This window comes from Mustela nigripes, chromosome 1, assembly GCF_022355385.1.
Source record: "Mustela nigripes isolate SB6536 chromosome 1, MUSNIG.SB6536, whole genome shotgun sequence".
In the NCBI taxonomy this organism is placed as follows: Eukaryota; Metazoa; Chordata; class Mammalia; order Carnivora; family Mustelidae; genus Mustela; species Mustela nigripes.
Window position 1 is genome coordinate 131,363,167 of NC_081557.1, and position 17,594 is coordinate 131,380,760.

A 17,594-nucleotide genomic window follows, 5' to 3' on the forward strand; every position below is an offset into this window, starting at 1 on the left:
AGAGGATACCCTTTGACCAAGTGACTGGTAGGGAACATGTCCACACAGGAGAAAAGCAGGGTCGTCCACAACTACCTAATGCTTCAGCCATTTGGGTAATTCCCCTAGGGCTTGGGTATCCATTGCCTAAGGAAGAGAAGCCAGTTAGTGAACAAGTAGTTTATTCATAAAGTGAGCGATGCTTGCAGAACCTATAGCAGGTTCTCAATAAATACGTGTTTTATTGATGAATGGAAGGTTTCCAGGTTGGGTTTGTTGCTGCTGCTTTGGCAGCATTTCCAGGCAGTAAAATTTTGTCTGGTTCACATTTAGAAAAGTATTAGTCCCTTTTTATGCTCTTTTGGATGTGTTGCCTCTCATGGATTGTAATACCCAGCCGCCGCAGGAAGACCGGCGCTGGGCTCTGAAGGGAACTAGCTGGCATTCAGATGTTTTCTTGTACCAATTTAAGGTTGTTTTATCTTTGTAGGTTTGGAAGATGACACACAACCCTGTTGCCTTTTTCTCTGGCAGCCGACCAGTGAGTGAAAAAGTATGACACAAGTTTAATGTTTGTGTCTGCTTCCCTAAGGCCAAGAAATTATCTCCTTAGAAGGCAACAGTACTATGCATGTTATGAATTGTGTCTCCTTGGTCAGCGATAAAGAAAATGGGACGATCACCACGGCAGCTGGCTTCATGATCCGGGAAACAGCACCGCCGAGGCCTCCTCCTCCTCCTCCTCCTCCCCCCCCTCCACCTCCATCATGTCCCTATTCAGGGGAGGGCTTTCCTCCCTCTCCTCCCCCTCCCCCACCACCTCCACTCCCCGGGGGGCCTCCACTCCCACCTCCCCCTCCAGGACTACCCCCATCTTCTCACCTGAATGGCTATAGCCACCTTGGGAAGAAAAGGCGGATGAGAAGCTTTTTTTGGAAGACCATTCCAGAGGAGCAAGTACGTGGCAAAACCAACATCTGGACTTTGGCTGCCAGGCAGCAGCATCACTACCAAATTGACACAAAGACCATCGAGGAGCTCTTTGGACAGCAAGAAGACACTACTACCAAGTCTTCCCTTTCTAGGAGAGGAGGAGCCTTAAATTCATCCTTCAGGGAGGCTAGGGAAGAGGTAAGAATGGATTGGGTTGGGGCGGGGGTTGGTATAATCCTGCACACACTGCATTGTTTTGTGTTTGGAAGGGTGTGTACATTTCTAAACTTGCTAAATCACTGAGAAATAAGATAATGCAAGTACATGTGCTCTGGAAATGATAGAAAAGGCCTTATATGATGAGCTTGAGCTGACTAGCAGGAAAGTGTAAGAAGCGTGCATGCCACATCCTCCCAGACATCCCGGTGGATTATGACCTCAGGCTGAGAACATGCTATGTGGGGCCATCGTTCTTTGGCCTCTCAGCACTGCCCTGTCTCCAGCACATCTGCTGCGGTTTCCCCTGGTGGAGCAGTTCTGCCGAAGTCCACATTGTTAGTCTCTGTGGAAACAAAAACCCGAGTTCCTGAACTCCACAAACTGAGATTAACTGGAACTTTCTGAGACAGAATGCCCTTTGTTAAAGACACCCTTAACTAATATATGTCTTGAAGATTTTATCAGTATTTTTCCCTCTAATTTTCCTTCCCTAAGTGTTAGAAGGGAGCCTTCATTCCTCAGAGCTCTGGATTGAGCCGTGGCCATCGTGGAATAGAGATTTCCAGAGAGTTCGAAGCGTAAAGCTGGTTTTAGGTGGATTGCCTAAGAAACATTTCCAGTGAGCAGTAAATGCCTTACACTGAGAACAAAGTAAAGCTGGCAGGTTATAAGAAGTTCACCTCGAAAGCATGGCTTCAGGGCTGCCAATAACCATATATTCTGGAAACTGAGTCAAAACATGCATTTGAAAGTACTCTGTTTAGAAACAAAGTAAATTGAGAAACCTCTGCTTACTAGCAGCAGTACTAAGGAAAGAGATTGAGATGGAAAGGAAAGAATGTTGAACACCAAAAATGGAAAGTGCAGTGGAGGGGCCGGCAACAATGTATCATTTTTAAAATCTGTTCTACAGGAGCAGAGGCTATAGGTCAAAGATGGAGTGACTCGGGTAAGAGTGGGCAGGGCTCCAGGATGAAGTAGCACCCCTCTACATAATTGAATTCTCAAGCTGACGCTATTGACCTCTTTCCTCTGTCTGGCTCAGGAACAGGTTAACTTCTTTTCTCCCTGGGCTCACTTGGGGGGATTCACTTGAAATTGGTGATATAGTCCCCTATTGAGATAGCCAGGAGTCTACGAACTATAAAACGCAGAGAATGCTAGGATTAGAATTAAATGTGAACTGTGAAATAAATCTGAGAGGAAGTCTTGAGGACAGCTCCTCATCCCCTTGCCCGCTGAACTCCAACCTTCCCTGTTCTTCCCTTTCTGCAGAGCCCTTTTATTTCTTAGTGGATCCTTTCAGTATTGGACGGAGCAAGAAGTCACTTCCTTAGTACCCTGGCCTTTGCCCCAGCTTCCAGCAGAGACTCCTTGCTGTACCGTAGGGCATTTCTCACCATTGTTTCCTAGCTCTCCTTACTGAATTTTAAGAATTTGGAAGGAAGGGGCGTCTGGGTGGCTCAGTGGGTTAAAGCCTCTGCCTTCGGCTCAGGTCATGATCTCAGGGTCCTGGGATCGAGCCCCACATTAGGCTCTCTGCTTGGCAGGAAGCCTCCTTCCTCTTCTCTCTCTGCCTGCCTCTCTGCCTACTTGTGATCTCTGTCTGTCAAATAAATAAATAAAATCTTAAAAAAAAAAAAAAAAGAATTTGGAAGGAAAGAATGGATGGGTACAGCGGGAAATGGAGTGTACCTCTCAGGAAACCACCTGTAACAACCAGAAGGGGGTCTAGCTCACAATACTGCTGAGTGGGCAGCTACCAGGTTAGAATGCATGGCCTCCCTTATAAATTATTTTTATAATATAACATAATATATAATATAATATAATATATGATCTGATATGATGTAATATAAGTAAATTTATTTTGGAAAATGATAATTCCAGGGGCTGCTGGAACTCACAGCTTTAATTCATTTAAATTTAATTAATTTAATTTAATTTAATTCACAGCTTTAATTTAATTTTATCTGTTCTACAGATAAAAGCACTCAGGGAGGGAGGGAAGTAGCAGGGATAAAATACACATTACATTTACCATCTTAACTGCTTAAAAATGTGCTGTTCAGTGTCAGGAAGCTCATTGACATTGTGGTCCAACTGTCACCACCACGCCCCCACAGAACTCTTCCCATCTGGCAGAATTGCAGCTCTGTACCCGTTAAGTCCTGTCTCCTCATTCCCTCCTGAATTCAGCCCCACCAACCACCTTTCTGCTTTCTGTCTCTAAAAATTTAACCACTCTATGTGCCTTCTGTAAGTGGGATCATATAGTATTTGTTTCTTTGCAACTGGAACATTTCAGTTTGCATAATGTCATTAAGGTTCACCCGTGTAGTACGTGTCAGAATTTTAAGGCTGAGTGATATTCCTCTGTATATATACCACATTGTGTTGATCTTGTCATCCATTGATGGGTATGTGGGTCTCCACCTTTTGGCTATTGCGAATATGGTGCGATGAATATGGGTGTGTAACTGTTTTTTAACACTGGTAAGTCCTAATCTGAGAGAAGCTGCTAGAAGGAAAAATTAAACCACCATGACCGTGTGTCATAAGATAATCTAACTTTTCAACTCTTTAGAACTCAAGTAGGATGAGTAGTTTAGGTGGATGGATTTGAGTGTGTATTAGGCAATATCGCCACATAACAGAGGGTTATCTAGAATTATTTTTAATTTTTCATGCTATCCCCAACATGGTTAGAAGTATTATATATATAAAATATTTATAAATATGTTAATACTTATAAATAATTCATAAATAATTTTATATTGTATTTAATTTTAAAATATATATTAAAAATATAAATTAATAACTATATATGTGTATATATATATTTCGCAGTAAAAGAATACAGTACATGCTATTTTCTGCCCACCTTAGACTTTCTCCTAAGGAAATTACAACTCAGCAGAGTGATAGTTTCACAAGGTCCAGAGATAAGTTTCCCAATTTACTCAGAAGGAGTAAATGGAATCTAGGGTTGAAAGTACTAGTTCCCACTCCCTGTCTGCGTGGAGTGGAAAATACCCTAACTAGCATAACTAGCACGTTTGGCAGAGGGACCCCTCCTGAGCCTGGAAACACAGGCCATGATTTGGAGGTTCAAGCACCTCAGGGATCAGATAATGTCCCTTTGAAACATAATAACCTCCTGCAAAAATGGCCTGCCATTATGTGGTTGGCTTCTACTTGAAAGGGCTTATAAAGCATTACAAATAAGTTTCATTATATTCCAGACAAAGGAGTTGCTGGAAGATAAGGAAGAGCTGGGTTCAGGAATGGCTGAATTTAGGAAGAACAACACTCAAGAGAGTAAATTGGAACATTTAGTAATGGGGAGGGGAGGAAAGGTTATGAAATATTACTAACCTTGTGTTTTTGTTACCTAAAAATTAACCTGAGGAGGCTACAAATGTTAAAATAATAATTAAACTGTAATAAAATAATTAGAAATAACAAAACTATATTACTGGGGATAGTAATAACCCAATTCAGTTCAAACTCCACCTTCTTTGCCCGAGTTCACTGACCTCTTCCCTGAGATGTTTTCTGTCTGTCTGTCCCCACTGCTCCCAGCCCCTTCAGCATCGCTCACACTGGTCAGCTGGGTCTCATGTCTCCCACTGGAATCTACAGTGCTCTAAAGGAAGAAACAAGGTACCTGGGTGGCTCAGTCGGTTAAGCACCTGCCTTTGGCTCAGGTCATGATCCCAGGGTCCTTGGATTGAGTTCCACATCAAGCTCCCTGCTCGGTGGGGAGTCTGCTTCTCCCTCTACCCCTCCCCACTGCTTGTGCTCTCTTTCTCTCAAATAAAATTAAAAGAAAAAAAAAAAAGTGACAGTCTTAGCTAGTTGATATCCTCTGAAGAAAATTAAAGCTAGCTGAGCTGACAGAACTGAACCAAGGGACCAAAGGGAGTGTTGATCAGTATGTAGATCAATATGATCAAAAGCAGGATTGACAATACACAAGATGAACAAGGCCTGAGGATGTAGTATAAAACAAGGTAACTACAGCTGATAACACTGTGTTGGGTAATAGAAACTTGCTAAGAGAATAGAACTTAAATGTTCTCACTGAAAAGGAGGAACCAAAGATGACCGTGAGGTGGGGGGAGCGGGAGTCCTTTCGCCGTGTTTACATATATCAAATAAGCATGATGCACATCTTAAATATCTTACATTTTATTTGTTAATTATACCTCAATAAAAGTAAAATAAACAAGGAAAAAACCCACAAATGTTGGAATACATGAGATCATTCTAGATGCTGGCTATAGTAATTTTATAATTAAAATTAATATTACCTTATGAGAAATAACTAAAAGTCCTTATTAGGAGAAAAAAGCGAGGAAGGGAGGAGGGAAGGAAGATTGCTTTTTCTAATTTTCTGAACAGTAATAACTTATTCTCCCACTCCAATCTATTCTTTCTCAACTTTTGTGATGGTTTCAGTATGTTCCAGGATTCTGGGACATGCTCAATCCAGAACTATAGAACTAGATGAGTATTTGAAATACATTTGAAAGGAGGGGGAAAAAAAAGAAGCTTCAACTAGGTTTTTATCCCCACCCCGACGGCCCCCCAGCCTCGATTCAGGCTGGAACATTTCCCATTTGGCAGCCAACCAAAATGAAAAAGAAAATGAAAACAAAACAAAACAAAAACATCAAAAACCAAAAGCTATGTCTATATAAGAGGATCCAGGAAGATTTTTTTAAATTTTGCTTTTCCAAAATTGACATAGCCTTGAAATAACCACTACTTAGTGGTACTTAGAAAGGGAAGCCCTCTTTGACCTTTTGAAAGAAACGTGGCTTAACCATTTCTTCTGAGGACATCATGCTCAGTGAAATAAACCAGTCGCAGGAGGACAAATACCATATGATTCCCCGGGTGTGAAGTTTCCCAGAACAGTCAGACTCATAGAGATGGAAAGCAGAAAGGTGGTTGGCAAGGGCTGAAGGCAGGAGGGGGCGTTAGGACTTAATGGGTACAGAGCTGCAGTGCTGTAAAATGGGAAGAGTTCTGCGGGGTTGTGGTGGTGATGGCTGGACCACAATGTCAGTGCTCTTCCTGACACTGACCACTTAAAAATGGTGCAGGAGGAGGGCTCCTGGCTGGCTCAGTTGGTAGAGTATGCCGCTCCTGATCTCGGGGTCGTGAGTTCGAGCCCCACATTGGGGTAGAGATTACTTAAAAAAAATAAAAGTGGTTAAGGTGATAAATGTTTCATTTTTTTCCTTTTTTTTAACCACAACTAAAATACAAAAGCTGCTACTTCCTTGAAAGACTATGGGAGGCAATTTGTGTAGGGGATTGCTTGTGGATGAATGTTCCGGAATCATAGAAGAAAAGAGGGGTGCTTAAAGGGTTGCGGTGGAACCAATCAGAGCCCTGCCCAAGTGCTGTAGTCTCAGTGTTTCAGAGGGAGACCTGACAGCCCTGGTCAGCCGGGCCGTGTGTGGGGACACTGGTTCTCCAGCAGGGCCACCTCCCATCCTAGTGGGAAGTCCTCAGAACCATGTGAATGGGGCACAGGACGTTGTATTTTGTTCCCTTGTTCTCCCAGGCTGGCATGACTCTTCGGTGGTCCTTGACGGGAAAGCCTGTGAGCTCTGTAGTACTCGGGCTGTCCCTGATGTGACAGGCCCTGATTTCAGTGGGGGTCCTGCCTCCCTGTCCTGCGGTGTCCAGAAAAGAAGATTCTGGTCGATTGGAACTGGTGGGCAGGGAGGGAGCTGTGTTAAGCCATTCTTGTTCCTGAGGCTGTCTGTTGTGGCCTGTGCCACCAGCACGTGCACAGTCCAGTGCTCTGGGGGATTCCAGAACACCACCCAGTCCCACACACAGAGGTTCCTGAATTGCCCAGCTTTGAGCTGGCAAGCATTTGGGGAGTAAGATAAGCTAATTTGCATGTGAGGTGACAATCTACTTTAAAAGACTTTAACAAACACTTTTATAACACTGCCTTAGAAGGATCCAGTGTGACAGCCTGTGAGGAAGAATGAGCTTGCACGCTAGGCAAGTCAGAGGATGCCAGGAGAGAGCAGGACTGCCCCTGGAATGCTATCAGTTTTCCTGCTGTTTGGATGAGGCTCTGGGCTCTCTTTGCCCTAGAAGGTGCTCAGTGATGGCCAGCCCAGGCTATTCCTTAGGAGTATTGCTGAATTCTCTTAAAATATTTTTTTATAAGATTTTATTTATTTGTCAGAGAGAGCGAACACAAGCAGGGGGAGCAGCAGAGGGAGAGGGAGAAGCAGGCTCCCGGCTCAGCAAGGAGCCCAGTGCAGATGCAGGACTGACCTGAGCAGAAGGCAGACGCTCGACTGACTGAGCTACCTAGGTGTCCCTCTGTTAAACTGTTGGCCAGTTTCTGAAGCTTTGCTTCAAGTGGTGGAGGTAGCCACTGCCCCAGGCTGTAGCTGCTACCCCGAATCAAGGGGCACTCGTGATGGCAGCTCCTGGAGGCTGTCTCAGCTGTGAGAATAGGATTTCTATCCATCATCTCCCACATACAGCTCTGGAGTTGCCAGGGGACTTGGCCAGGCCCTAGGGGTGGCTTTCTTTAGATCTGCCCCCATTCCTGGAGTGGGTACCACTCGGGGAGGTGGGGGGAAGCCTGGCCCCTTCTCTCTATTCCTAGTGATATTCAAACTCACAGGAACTAGAGTGAGAAGGAACCTGAGAGACCCAGACTAGCATTTCAGTCCTCGTGTTGCTTTGGGAAAGGGATAACGTGACATCTCTGCGGCTTGGTTTCCTTATCTGTCAAATAGGAGTAAAAAGAATAATTTCTCCATCCCTTTTCCAGGAGTAGGAGCTGTGAACCTAGGTTGGGGGCATGGAGTGTCGGGGTCAGGGGTGGGGCGTGGAGCTGGGGGCCGGGGAGGGTGCTGCCATCCAGGGTTAAATAGAGCAAGAGGTGGTGATTTAATGAGAGAAATAAGAAAGAAGTTTTTTCCTCATTCTGGGTAGAGGTGAGTGCCGAGGGAGTCCTGTGGGTACAAATACTACTATATCAGTATACGTGTTCTTATTTGTAGCTTTTTAATTGATGGATTATAATATACACTTGTTTTCTGTCGTACTAAATTTAGATTCCTCTGTTTTGTATGCGCTTTCCCCTTTAAAGGGTGTTATGTTTGACAGGTTTTATTCTCTGCCCCTCTTCTCCCCTCCTTTCACACTGAGCTTGAACTGCTGTCCTGGGTAGGTTTCCCATAAGGAGCCTGCCCTGTGCGCCTGGGAGTTTATTTTATGGCTGGTAGGTGATTGCAAGAACATGAAATAAACCCCCAGGATAGTAAATAATGTGATTGTTTAAGATCAGCCTTCAAAAGAAGGCAGCCACACTCCCGTAAAAATTTAACCTTATAGCCAGGAAGTGCCATTAAATTTGGTTAACAGTTCTCGCTGCTGCTTAGAAACTTACAAGCAGACCTAGAGAACAGGAATTTAATCTGAAACCTGATTCGCTTTTGTTCACAAATGAATCACATACATTTGGAAAGGAAGAGAATCATAACAACATTCCTGTTTTAGCTAGTCTCCCTTTACCAAAAAACAGTTGGAAAAAAAAAAAGCAACAGTTTTAAGCAGTGTTAAGGTGATCTTTTCCTCCATGTATCTTGGATGTTCCCTTCCAGAGAAAGAAATGGCTTCTGTATGAATGTTTATGTATGTATGTATGTATATATGTATGTATAAAGATTTTTATTTATTTATTTTAAAGATTTTATTTAAGAGAGAGCGAGAGCACAAAGGAGGTGAGGGGTAGAGGGAGAAGCAGACTCCCTGCTGAACAGAGAGCCTGATGCGGGCTTGATCCCGGGACTCCTGGGCTTTTGGACTCTTGGACCCCGGGATCATGACCTGAGCTGAAGGTAGACACTTAATCAGCTGAGCCACCCAGATGCCCCGGCTTCTGTTTTTAATAACAACATCCTCCCCACCCCCTGCTGAACAAAGTGTCTGTCTAATTTCTAGTCTGATAAAATGCTGCCCAATTTTTCATTTTGAACAGCTAAAACCTATGGTAGCTCAAATCCGGTTTCAACAGTAAATTCGAATGGCACCATATTTCATTAAGTCGAAGATGCTGTGCATTGTCAGACACATCCTGATTCCAGTGATGTTAATATGCATTGTTAGACTTGGTGAAATACAGCACAACAATTTTCCTTTTTAAATTCTGAGTAAATAAAACGTAGAAGACTTTTTTACCTTCCCCAAAGGACAATATATGAAGGGCACATATTCTTTCTCAATGAAAAGAAATATATCTTTTAGAAAAAAAATTAATTTTATTACATTTCTTAAAATAACAATACTGGTTCTTCTATACCCCTAAAGCAGGGTTTGGAACTCTACAGTTGCTTGAGTTATTTTTTGCTTTCTTAGTTCAAATCTCATATGATCTGACTATGCTAACACAGCTGTTTTTCAAATTTGAGCTTTTAAATGAAGTCTATATTATTCTAAGAGGAAATAGCTAAATTTAAACAATTTTAATATACATTGTTCACTAATAATTATATAAGATAAGGGGCGCCTCAGTGGTTCAGTCAGTTAAGTGTCTGACTCTCAGTTTCAGCTCAGGTCATGATCTCAGGGTCCTGAGATCGAGCCCTGAGCAGGCTCTGCACTGAACATGGAGCCTTCTTAGGATTCTCTCTCTCCCCCCCTGCCCCTCCCCTAGCTTGTGCACACACACCTTCTCACTTTCTTTCAAAAAAAAAAAAAAAAAAGTTAGGCAAGATTAAAATAGATATGTATAGTTAACGAAATAGATCATTGCAGGAAGTTTGGGGAGATGATAATATTTTAAGATTTGCAAAACTGTGTTAGGTGTGCCGATTAATAACCAGATTTACACACTGGAAGTTATTCTTTCATAATTAGTGTTGTATTTTGATAGGTTTTACTTCTCTTCTTCCCTCCGAAGTCTTCTCATTTGTAATAGTCTTCTGTATGTCTGTTCTTTTCCAGATTACGGTCTTGGATGCAAAACGGAGCATGAATATTGGGATATTTCTTAAGCAATTTAAGAAGTAAGGTTTTTGCACACATTTGCAACTTTAGGCATATCCCTGGTGTCAGCATCAGTCTGTGGGTGTGGCCAAGCTGAAAATTCAGCTTCTAAGATGAGCGAAGTTCATTCCTCATACCTGCCTACCCTCCTTCAACACACGGCGTGATGAGTGCGCCAGTGCCTGTCGCTCTCTGCTCTTTTCCTGCATGGGAGCATAACCTAGTGGCTTGAAGTACAGGCAGAGCTGCCTGAGGGCATCTGTTCAAGCCTGTCGTGCCGGGGAATTTATGAGTTCATCTATAGTGTTGCCCCTCATCGGAGGCTGGACTGGTCAGAAGACAGTGGTGAAATGCCAGTGTTCTAAAGTGGAGAGGAGAGGCTCGCCAGGGTTCCACACCAAAGGGGATTGCTTTTCTTCTCCCAGAGAAGACTCCTATGGTTTGCTGCCACTTTCCGCTTTTCTGGGATGCCCAAGGGTCAGCTTCTGGGTGTAGGGGCCTCTGGGCTGTGTGTCGGGACCCCCGCTTTCCCTGGCATTGAGTCTCCTGTGATTGCTGACACAGGACGTCCCTCCGACTGGGAAGAAGGCAGGATGGGCAAAGGGTCAAGGTGATTTGTTTTAGTTTCCACTGACTTGTGTTTCTTTCGCACTCCAACAGACATGAAATGGAATCTAATTAATTACCTTTTCCAGGTCTCCTCAGTCCATCGTAGAAGATATTCATCAGGGAAAGAGTGAGCATTATGGATCAGAGACCTTGCGAGAATTTCTTAAGCTTTTGCCGGAGTCAGAGGAGGTGAGGAATTTGGCACAGGAGTTTTAGATGGTAGGAGTGATGATCAAAGCTCAGTATTTTTCAGAGTGTCAGAACTCAATCTGGGAGGGGCCCTCTGCTACCTAGAGCCAGAGTCTTCTCATATCCAAGTAATAAAAAGTGACTTAGCAGAGAGAGCATAAATTGTGGAGTTAGGGAACAGATGTCCCCTTGCTTGGGCAAATTTCCCAACTCTGCTGAACTTAGTGTTTGCACCTGTACAGTGAGGGTTTGCTAGGATGCCGAACCCTTAGTTATACATCGGGCATGGTACCGGGCACAAGGGACCAAAATTAAATTTGGTTTCCTTTTCCATCACCAATGACAGTTTTTGCTGAGGCCGTATCTAGGTTATTTTATAAATATGTCTACCTTATACACACAAAAATAAAAGGAAATCACTTTTGGATAAAGATGCTTTAAAATTTTGGAGAAGTAGGTAAACTGCTAAGAAATGTTGTCTCTGTAATTGACTTAAAGGGGGAAATTGCTGTGATAGCGGTTTAGTACTGCAGTATAAAGTTAATCATCTTTTTGGGAGGACTGAATTAACTGAGCCGTTGAATGGTTGGAAACTTTGTAAAATCTTACAAAATTGTAATACTGCCTTTTATTTCTAAAAACGGGAACCCTGAAAATTTTTAGTAAGAAATGACATGAATATATGTGCTTGCAAACATTTAAATAATGTAAAATCTTACAAAGTAAAAAGTTTAAGTTACCCTTTTACCCACACTGCTGGTTCTTCTCTTCCCCATCCCACTCTTCTTCCCACACATAATTTATGGCATTTGACTTTAGTGCCATAAATAACAAGAGGAGTATATATCTGTACTTCTTCTACATCAATCTGTGATAAACTTGCAAAGCCAACTCAAGGGTCATACTAGGTAACTGAGGATTCTAGGTGTATTTGATAATCTGAACCTCTCTCTCTCTGTCAGCTTTTCTGTTTGCAAATTAAGTGTAATTTACCTAAGTCAAGATTAATTACCAGCATTTATTAATGACCATAAAGGGTCTTGAAGTCTTGAGGGAAAGGTATGTTAAATCATAATTTACCTTGGATCTTATACACTGAACAGCCCTTAGTCTTTTTTAATGTACAGAATGAGAGTTTCAGAGTTCTTTAATTAGGATAGCTAGGGTTTAATTAATTTGGATTTTAAAAAGACAGTTGTTCTTGAAATCTTACTCCCCTTTCGGCTTTTTTCGTGCCTCCTCCTTAGGACTTGGTGCTGTGCTTACTCCTGCCTGACCTCATGCCTTATTTCAGTGAGGGTCACATTTGAGAGCGCGTGTAGACATGTTCCAAAAAGCTCTAAATTTCTAACGAAAGGGACATTGGGCGGGGTTGGGGGAGGCTGCCAGCTTCGTGCCGCAGTGAAGAGGTGGGAGATTAAGTACAGGTTTTCCTAATACCTTCATTTCTAATTTTAAATTCAGGGGTGATTAGAGAATGCAAAGGCTGCAGAGGCCTCGGGGATTTTTCAAAGAAGCAACTTAGCTGCCAAGCCTCCATGTTGTTGAGCTGGAGGGGTGGCGCATAATTCAAGGGGGGCTGTTAATGGTAAGACGACTGAAACCCACCCGAGTGCTGCATTCGCTCCCCACCAGTTAGCCAGCCCCGGAGACAACGTCCTGCTGGGATGAGACAGAGCCCTGAGACTGCCACCAAGCCAGAGGCAGCTGCTTCTCCTGTCCCCCTCTCCTGCTTCAGGGTCTTTTTTTTTTTTTTTAGAGAGAGAGGTGAAGGGCAGAGAGAATTTTTTTTTTTTTTTTTAAGATTTTATTTATTTATTTGACAGAGAGAGATTACAAGTAGGCAGAGAGAGAGAGAGAGGAGGAAGCAGGCTCCCTGCTGAGCAGAGGGCCCGATGCAGGACTCGATCCCAGGACCCTGAGATCGTGACCTGAGCCGAAGGCAGCGGCTTAACCCACTGAGCCACCCAGGCGCCCGAGAGAATCTTTTTTTAAAAAAATATTTTATTTATTTATTTGACAGAGAGAGAGAGATCACAAGTAGGCAGAGAGGCAGGCAGAGAGAGAGGGGGGAAGCAGGCTCCCCGCTGAGCAGAGAGCCCCCTGTGGGGCTTGATCCCAGGACCCTGAGATCATGACCTGAGCCGAAGGCAGAGGCTTAACCTACTGAGCCACCCAGGTGCCCCCTGCAGGGTCATCCTTAGCCTGAATACCGGACAGGCTTGGTCACACTTCTTGTTTACATTACCGACTCTGGGCTTCAGCTCACCACGCCCTCCACACTCAGCTGGGAGCTTCCTTCAGCGGGAACACCCTGGCCATCTCCAGGGCTTCTTGGCGCCCCTCCCTCAACCACTGTGGGGATCTGCGAGGGCGTCTCTGTGCCTGTGGAAGCCACCTTCTGACAGATGCCTGCTGCGGGGACCCACTGGCCTCACTCTGAGTGCCGCGTGGTCCCCAGAGCCACCTGGACCAAGGCCAACCCCCAAGTCTAGGGTAGAGGGTGGAGGATAGGGATGGGGCCAAGGGGGAACCAGGGCCAAGTGAGAGAGGCTTAGGAATGTGGCAGAAATATGTTAATAAGTGCACCAGTGTCTGCATAACCACATGTCGCTAAGCTTGGGGTGTCATGTTCTGTGCTCATTTTTCGCACGGGAAGGGACTGAACATTGACGGAGCATGTGTGTCCCTGTGTTCCAGGCACTGGGCAGGGCAGAATGCAGTCGGGCAAGATAATGGGATCAAGTGTGTAGTCTGGTGTGCCTGGCACGTAGAAGGTCACTCCGTTGCAGCTCTGATGATCTGGGGTGCCTTTGCCACTGAATCTTCTCAGCCACATTGTCAGGCAGTCCTCAGGGTACAGATGGGAAACTGAGGCTCACGCAGCTTCGCTGGAACTCCGCTCCTGTGGCCCATACTCAACAGGCCAGAGGGGAAAGTGGATTTGCACGTGATTCATCTGACCCCAGCCCGGTTCCTTCTGCGGCACTCCGCCGCATCCCTTTGAGGAAGGAAGGGCAAAGGTTCTCACAACCCCACCCCGCACCACCGGGGGCCTCCCTCCAGCCCTTTCATCGCCCCTGCTCCAGAGCGAGCAGCGGGCGAGTGTCGCTTGAGCGATACTGTCATCTTATCAGCATGTTGAAAAATATGAGCGGAAACAGCCCTTTTCAGTCGTGCATTCTCAGCTGACAAGCCAGAAGAAGGTTAATTTGTTTTCAGGATTTCTCTGCCCTTCCCCACAGATCTTTTATCGGGCATGGTTTTTTTTTTTGTTTTTTTGTTTTTTTTCATTTTGCTCTACATGTTTGCACGGTTAAAACTTGGAGAGGAAGAAGGCAGGCCCAGAAATAAAAGCCCTGGGAGGGGGTTCTTTGCCCTGAAAAGTATTCCTGTGGGCAGAGAGGGGACAAGGGCGAGGCTGGTGCAGGAGCGGGGTGGATGGTCGGAAGGGAGCCCAGGTGCAGCCGGGGAGTCCTTCCCTCCCTTGGGGGTGGGGCCCCACTCCTGTGTCACTTTCAGCGACCGACCGAGGGCTGGCTGGAAGGGGGTAGAAACTTCCTGTTGTCTCAGGCAGCAGGTTGGTTGCCTCCTCTGACATTTTTATCCTCTCCTCCCAACCTTCTATACCAACTCTGCCTCTTGTTGGGGAGAAGGACAGGGAGGAAACCCCAGGGTATTCTCTTGGGTGAACCTTTTGGTGGGAAATCTTGCTATTTCGAGATCGTGCGAGTGGAATTAGATGGGATGAAGGTGGTCTGTCCTTGGGAATGTGTGCGTCTTAAGGAGCATGCTTTCTGCTGTTAGGACAGACACTGGGCACAGCCAGGTCATAGCGAGAGTCCCTTGGCTCAGCCAACAAAATTATGCCTAACAATGTGTGATAAATGCTTTTTGATGATGACGAGAATGTACAATAATTATAGGGTTTGTTCACCTCTCTTTTTTACCTCCCTACCACTGTGAAGGTACAGTAATCCCTCTTAATGAACGAGTCTCATTTTGAAATGGAATTAACGACTGTGTACATGGCATTTAAATTAAATACTATCTTTCCATCACCATGCTCTTGAAATCCATAAACATTTTCAGCTCTTTCTGTAAGTGAAGGAGATTAATCATTGTTCAGTTACAGCTTGAGCACATGTTTAATAGAAATACCTACCAGGTTTATTTAATGTGACCTATTCTATATGCTTTAGACAGAAAATTGTGCTCTTTTCAGAAGCTTTGCACATGCTGAGTTGATGGTCTTAGAAAAGGGACAACCTCACTCTGCCCCTTTCCATATATAGTGAATTGCTAAACTCTAGTTCAGAAAGGATCAGGACCTCCTACGGTTTTCTCCATTCAGCTGCTAGGTACTGACTTGAGTTTAGTTCAACCAGAAATTCCATCTGCCCCTAAGTCAAATAAGCCTAAAAATGGGAAATTCAGTTTGGGGCCCTAACAGTAGAAGAAGTAATGCCGTTCTACCAATGGCTGTTTTCTGCCCATTTTTTAAAAAATGTAGTCTTAAGCATCAGACTTAAGTCTAGGGTGTCCATTGGTCCCGTGACATTTTGTATTTTCAGATTGTTGAGGTAGACACTTCAGTTTGTGGATCTTTGCAAATACTCCCTGCTCTGTGTTTTGGAGCTGTCATTTCCTATTTCTCAAGACACTGAAAAGGCATGTTATTTTTATGGGCACCCGCCATGATCCCAGGGATGGAAGAGAGTGAGCTTTAAAAGACTAATGAAAGATGGTGAGTGCTCATTGACAACAGTTAGCTGCAGAGGTGGGCTGTCTACTTTACTCGTAGTCCCAAGGTTCAATTTACCGTAAAGTATTCTTGTTGCAAGACGCTCTACGACAGTTGCAAGTAGTAGAAAAGTTCCCACCACCGGGCTGGTCCCGTTCTCCACGTGGTGGAGGTGCTGATTTGCTCTGATGCAGCGTGAGAACTTTCTCTTTGCTTCCATCCCCCACTGCTAGCTGTTCGGCTGTATTCCTGGGTCAGAACTCTTGTTTCTCTTTGCTGCGGTTAAAAGGATAACGTTGAGTTGAGTTGAATTTTTTACAAGAGTAATCCATGTTCATACAGACATTTTAGGACACAAAAATGAGCAGCAGAAGAAAAATAATAAACCTGTCACCTTGTGTAGGTAGGGGGAGGACATTCTAGTCTTTCCCCCCACACCTGTGGTGTGTGTATGGAGAACGGGGGTCGCGGTGGGTGCCTCTTGTAAAATTTCTAGAAATGGGATCTGAATGTACCTTGCTTTATTTCCTGGTCATTTTCAAAGGGGAGGTCTTGACATTGACCCCTCAGCTGCTTAAGCCCTGTTCCTTTTTCTCTTCCCACTGGACAGCCTGTGTGTTCTTGCAGCCGCTTGGTGTGAGGCTGTTCTGTGTGGAGGGGGGATTTGGCCACAGAAAGGTCTGTTAGCCCTCCCCCAGTCCGAGTACTTTATATCCAAAATATCCAAAATATTGAGATTTTTTTTCATTAGGGACCTAGAGGACCTAGTGTCCTCCTCCTCCTCCCAGTGATCTCCTTTCCAGATTGTAACTTACAGAACATTTCCATCCTTAGAACTGACCCTTCCCTTGAGGACTCCTATGTCTCTGATTCTCCAGACAGTCTGAGGTTATTTATACCCACACACATGGCACAGCTCTTCTTCTCATTTGTCTGGTTTCTCTTTCAAAAAAACATAGTCCTTGTGATTATTTCCTTTTCTGTCTTTTCTTGGGTCTACATTTTTATTAATTTGAATTTAGTCCTGAAATCTTACTTTCTTACAGGGATTCTAAGATGAAATTTAAAATAATGTTACATTTTAATCACAAGTTATTTTCTTTTTCTCTATTCTCTGTTTATCTTTTAGATAAAGAAATTGAAAACATTTAGTGGAGATGTGTCCAAGCTGTCCCTGGCGGACTCCTTTCTGCACTACTTGATTCAGGTGCCAAAGTAAGGATTGTCCATCACCGTTCCTCACAGAGAAAGGGTTTAAAATCAGTGACATCAAATGCAACAGTTTTACTTTTTTTTTTTTCCAAGACTTTATTTATTTATTGGATAGAGGGAGACACAGCAAGAGAGCAAACACAAGCAGGGGGAGGAGGAGAGGGGTAGGCAGGCTTCCCGCTGAGCAGGGAGTCCGATGCGGGGCTCGATCTCAGGACCCTGGGATCGTGACCTGAGCTGAAGGCAGACACTTAACCCACTGAGCCATCCAGGTGCCCCTACAGTTTTACTTTTTATGTTTCAGCTATTCACTTCGGATTGAAGCCATGGTGCTAAAGAAAGAATTTTTACCTTCGTGTTCTTCTCTATACACAGACATAACAATTCTAAGAACCGCAACTAAAGGTAAGTGACCACGTGAGGCTTCATGTAATTTGTTTTTATTAATTTTGGTGGGAGCACTTTATTTTAGTTTTTATTCTTTTTAGTACGCTTTCTTCTCCTGATTTTTAAAATCAATTTCTTTCTTTTTTTTTTTTTTTTAAAGATTTTATTTATTTATTTGATATAGAGAGAGAGATCACAAGTACACAGAGAGGCAGGCAGAGAGAGAGCGGGAAGGAGGCTCCCTGCTGAGCAGAGAGCCTGACGTGGGGCTTGATCCCAG

The 17,594-nt window shown here is 44.1% G+C and overlaps 1 protein-coding gene across 1 annotated transcript in view; it reads left to right on the forward strand.

Moving 5' to 3' along the window:
- The window catches only part of FHDC1 (FH2 domain containing 1), a 41,083-nt gene that overhangs the window by 5,675 nt on the left and 17,814 nt on the right, over nt 1-17,594 (forward strand). The window contains exons 2-6 of the mRNA XM_059373947.1: nt 470-1,110; nt 10,132-10,193; nt 10,869-10,971; nt 16,845-16,930; nt 17,232-17,332. Coding sequence (XP_059229930.1) covers nt 607-1,110; nt 10,132-10,193; nt 10,869-10,971; nt 16,845-16,930; nt 17,232-17,332 — 856 coding nt within the window. The 5' untranslated portion in view covers nt 470-606. The remainder of the gene's footprint in view (nt 1-469; nt 1,111-10,131; nt 10,194-10,868; nt 10,972-16,844; nt 16,931-17,231; nt 17,333-17,594) is intronic.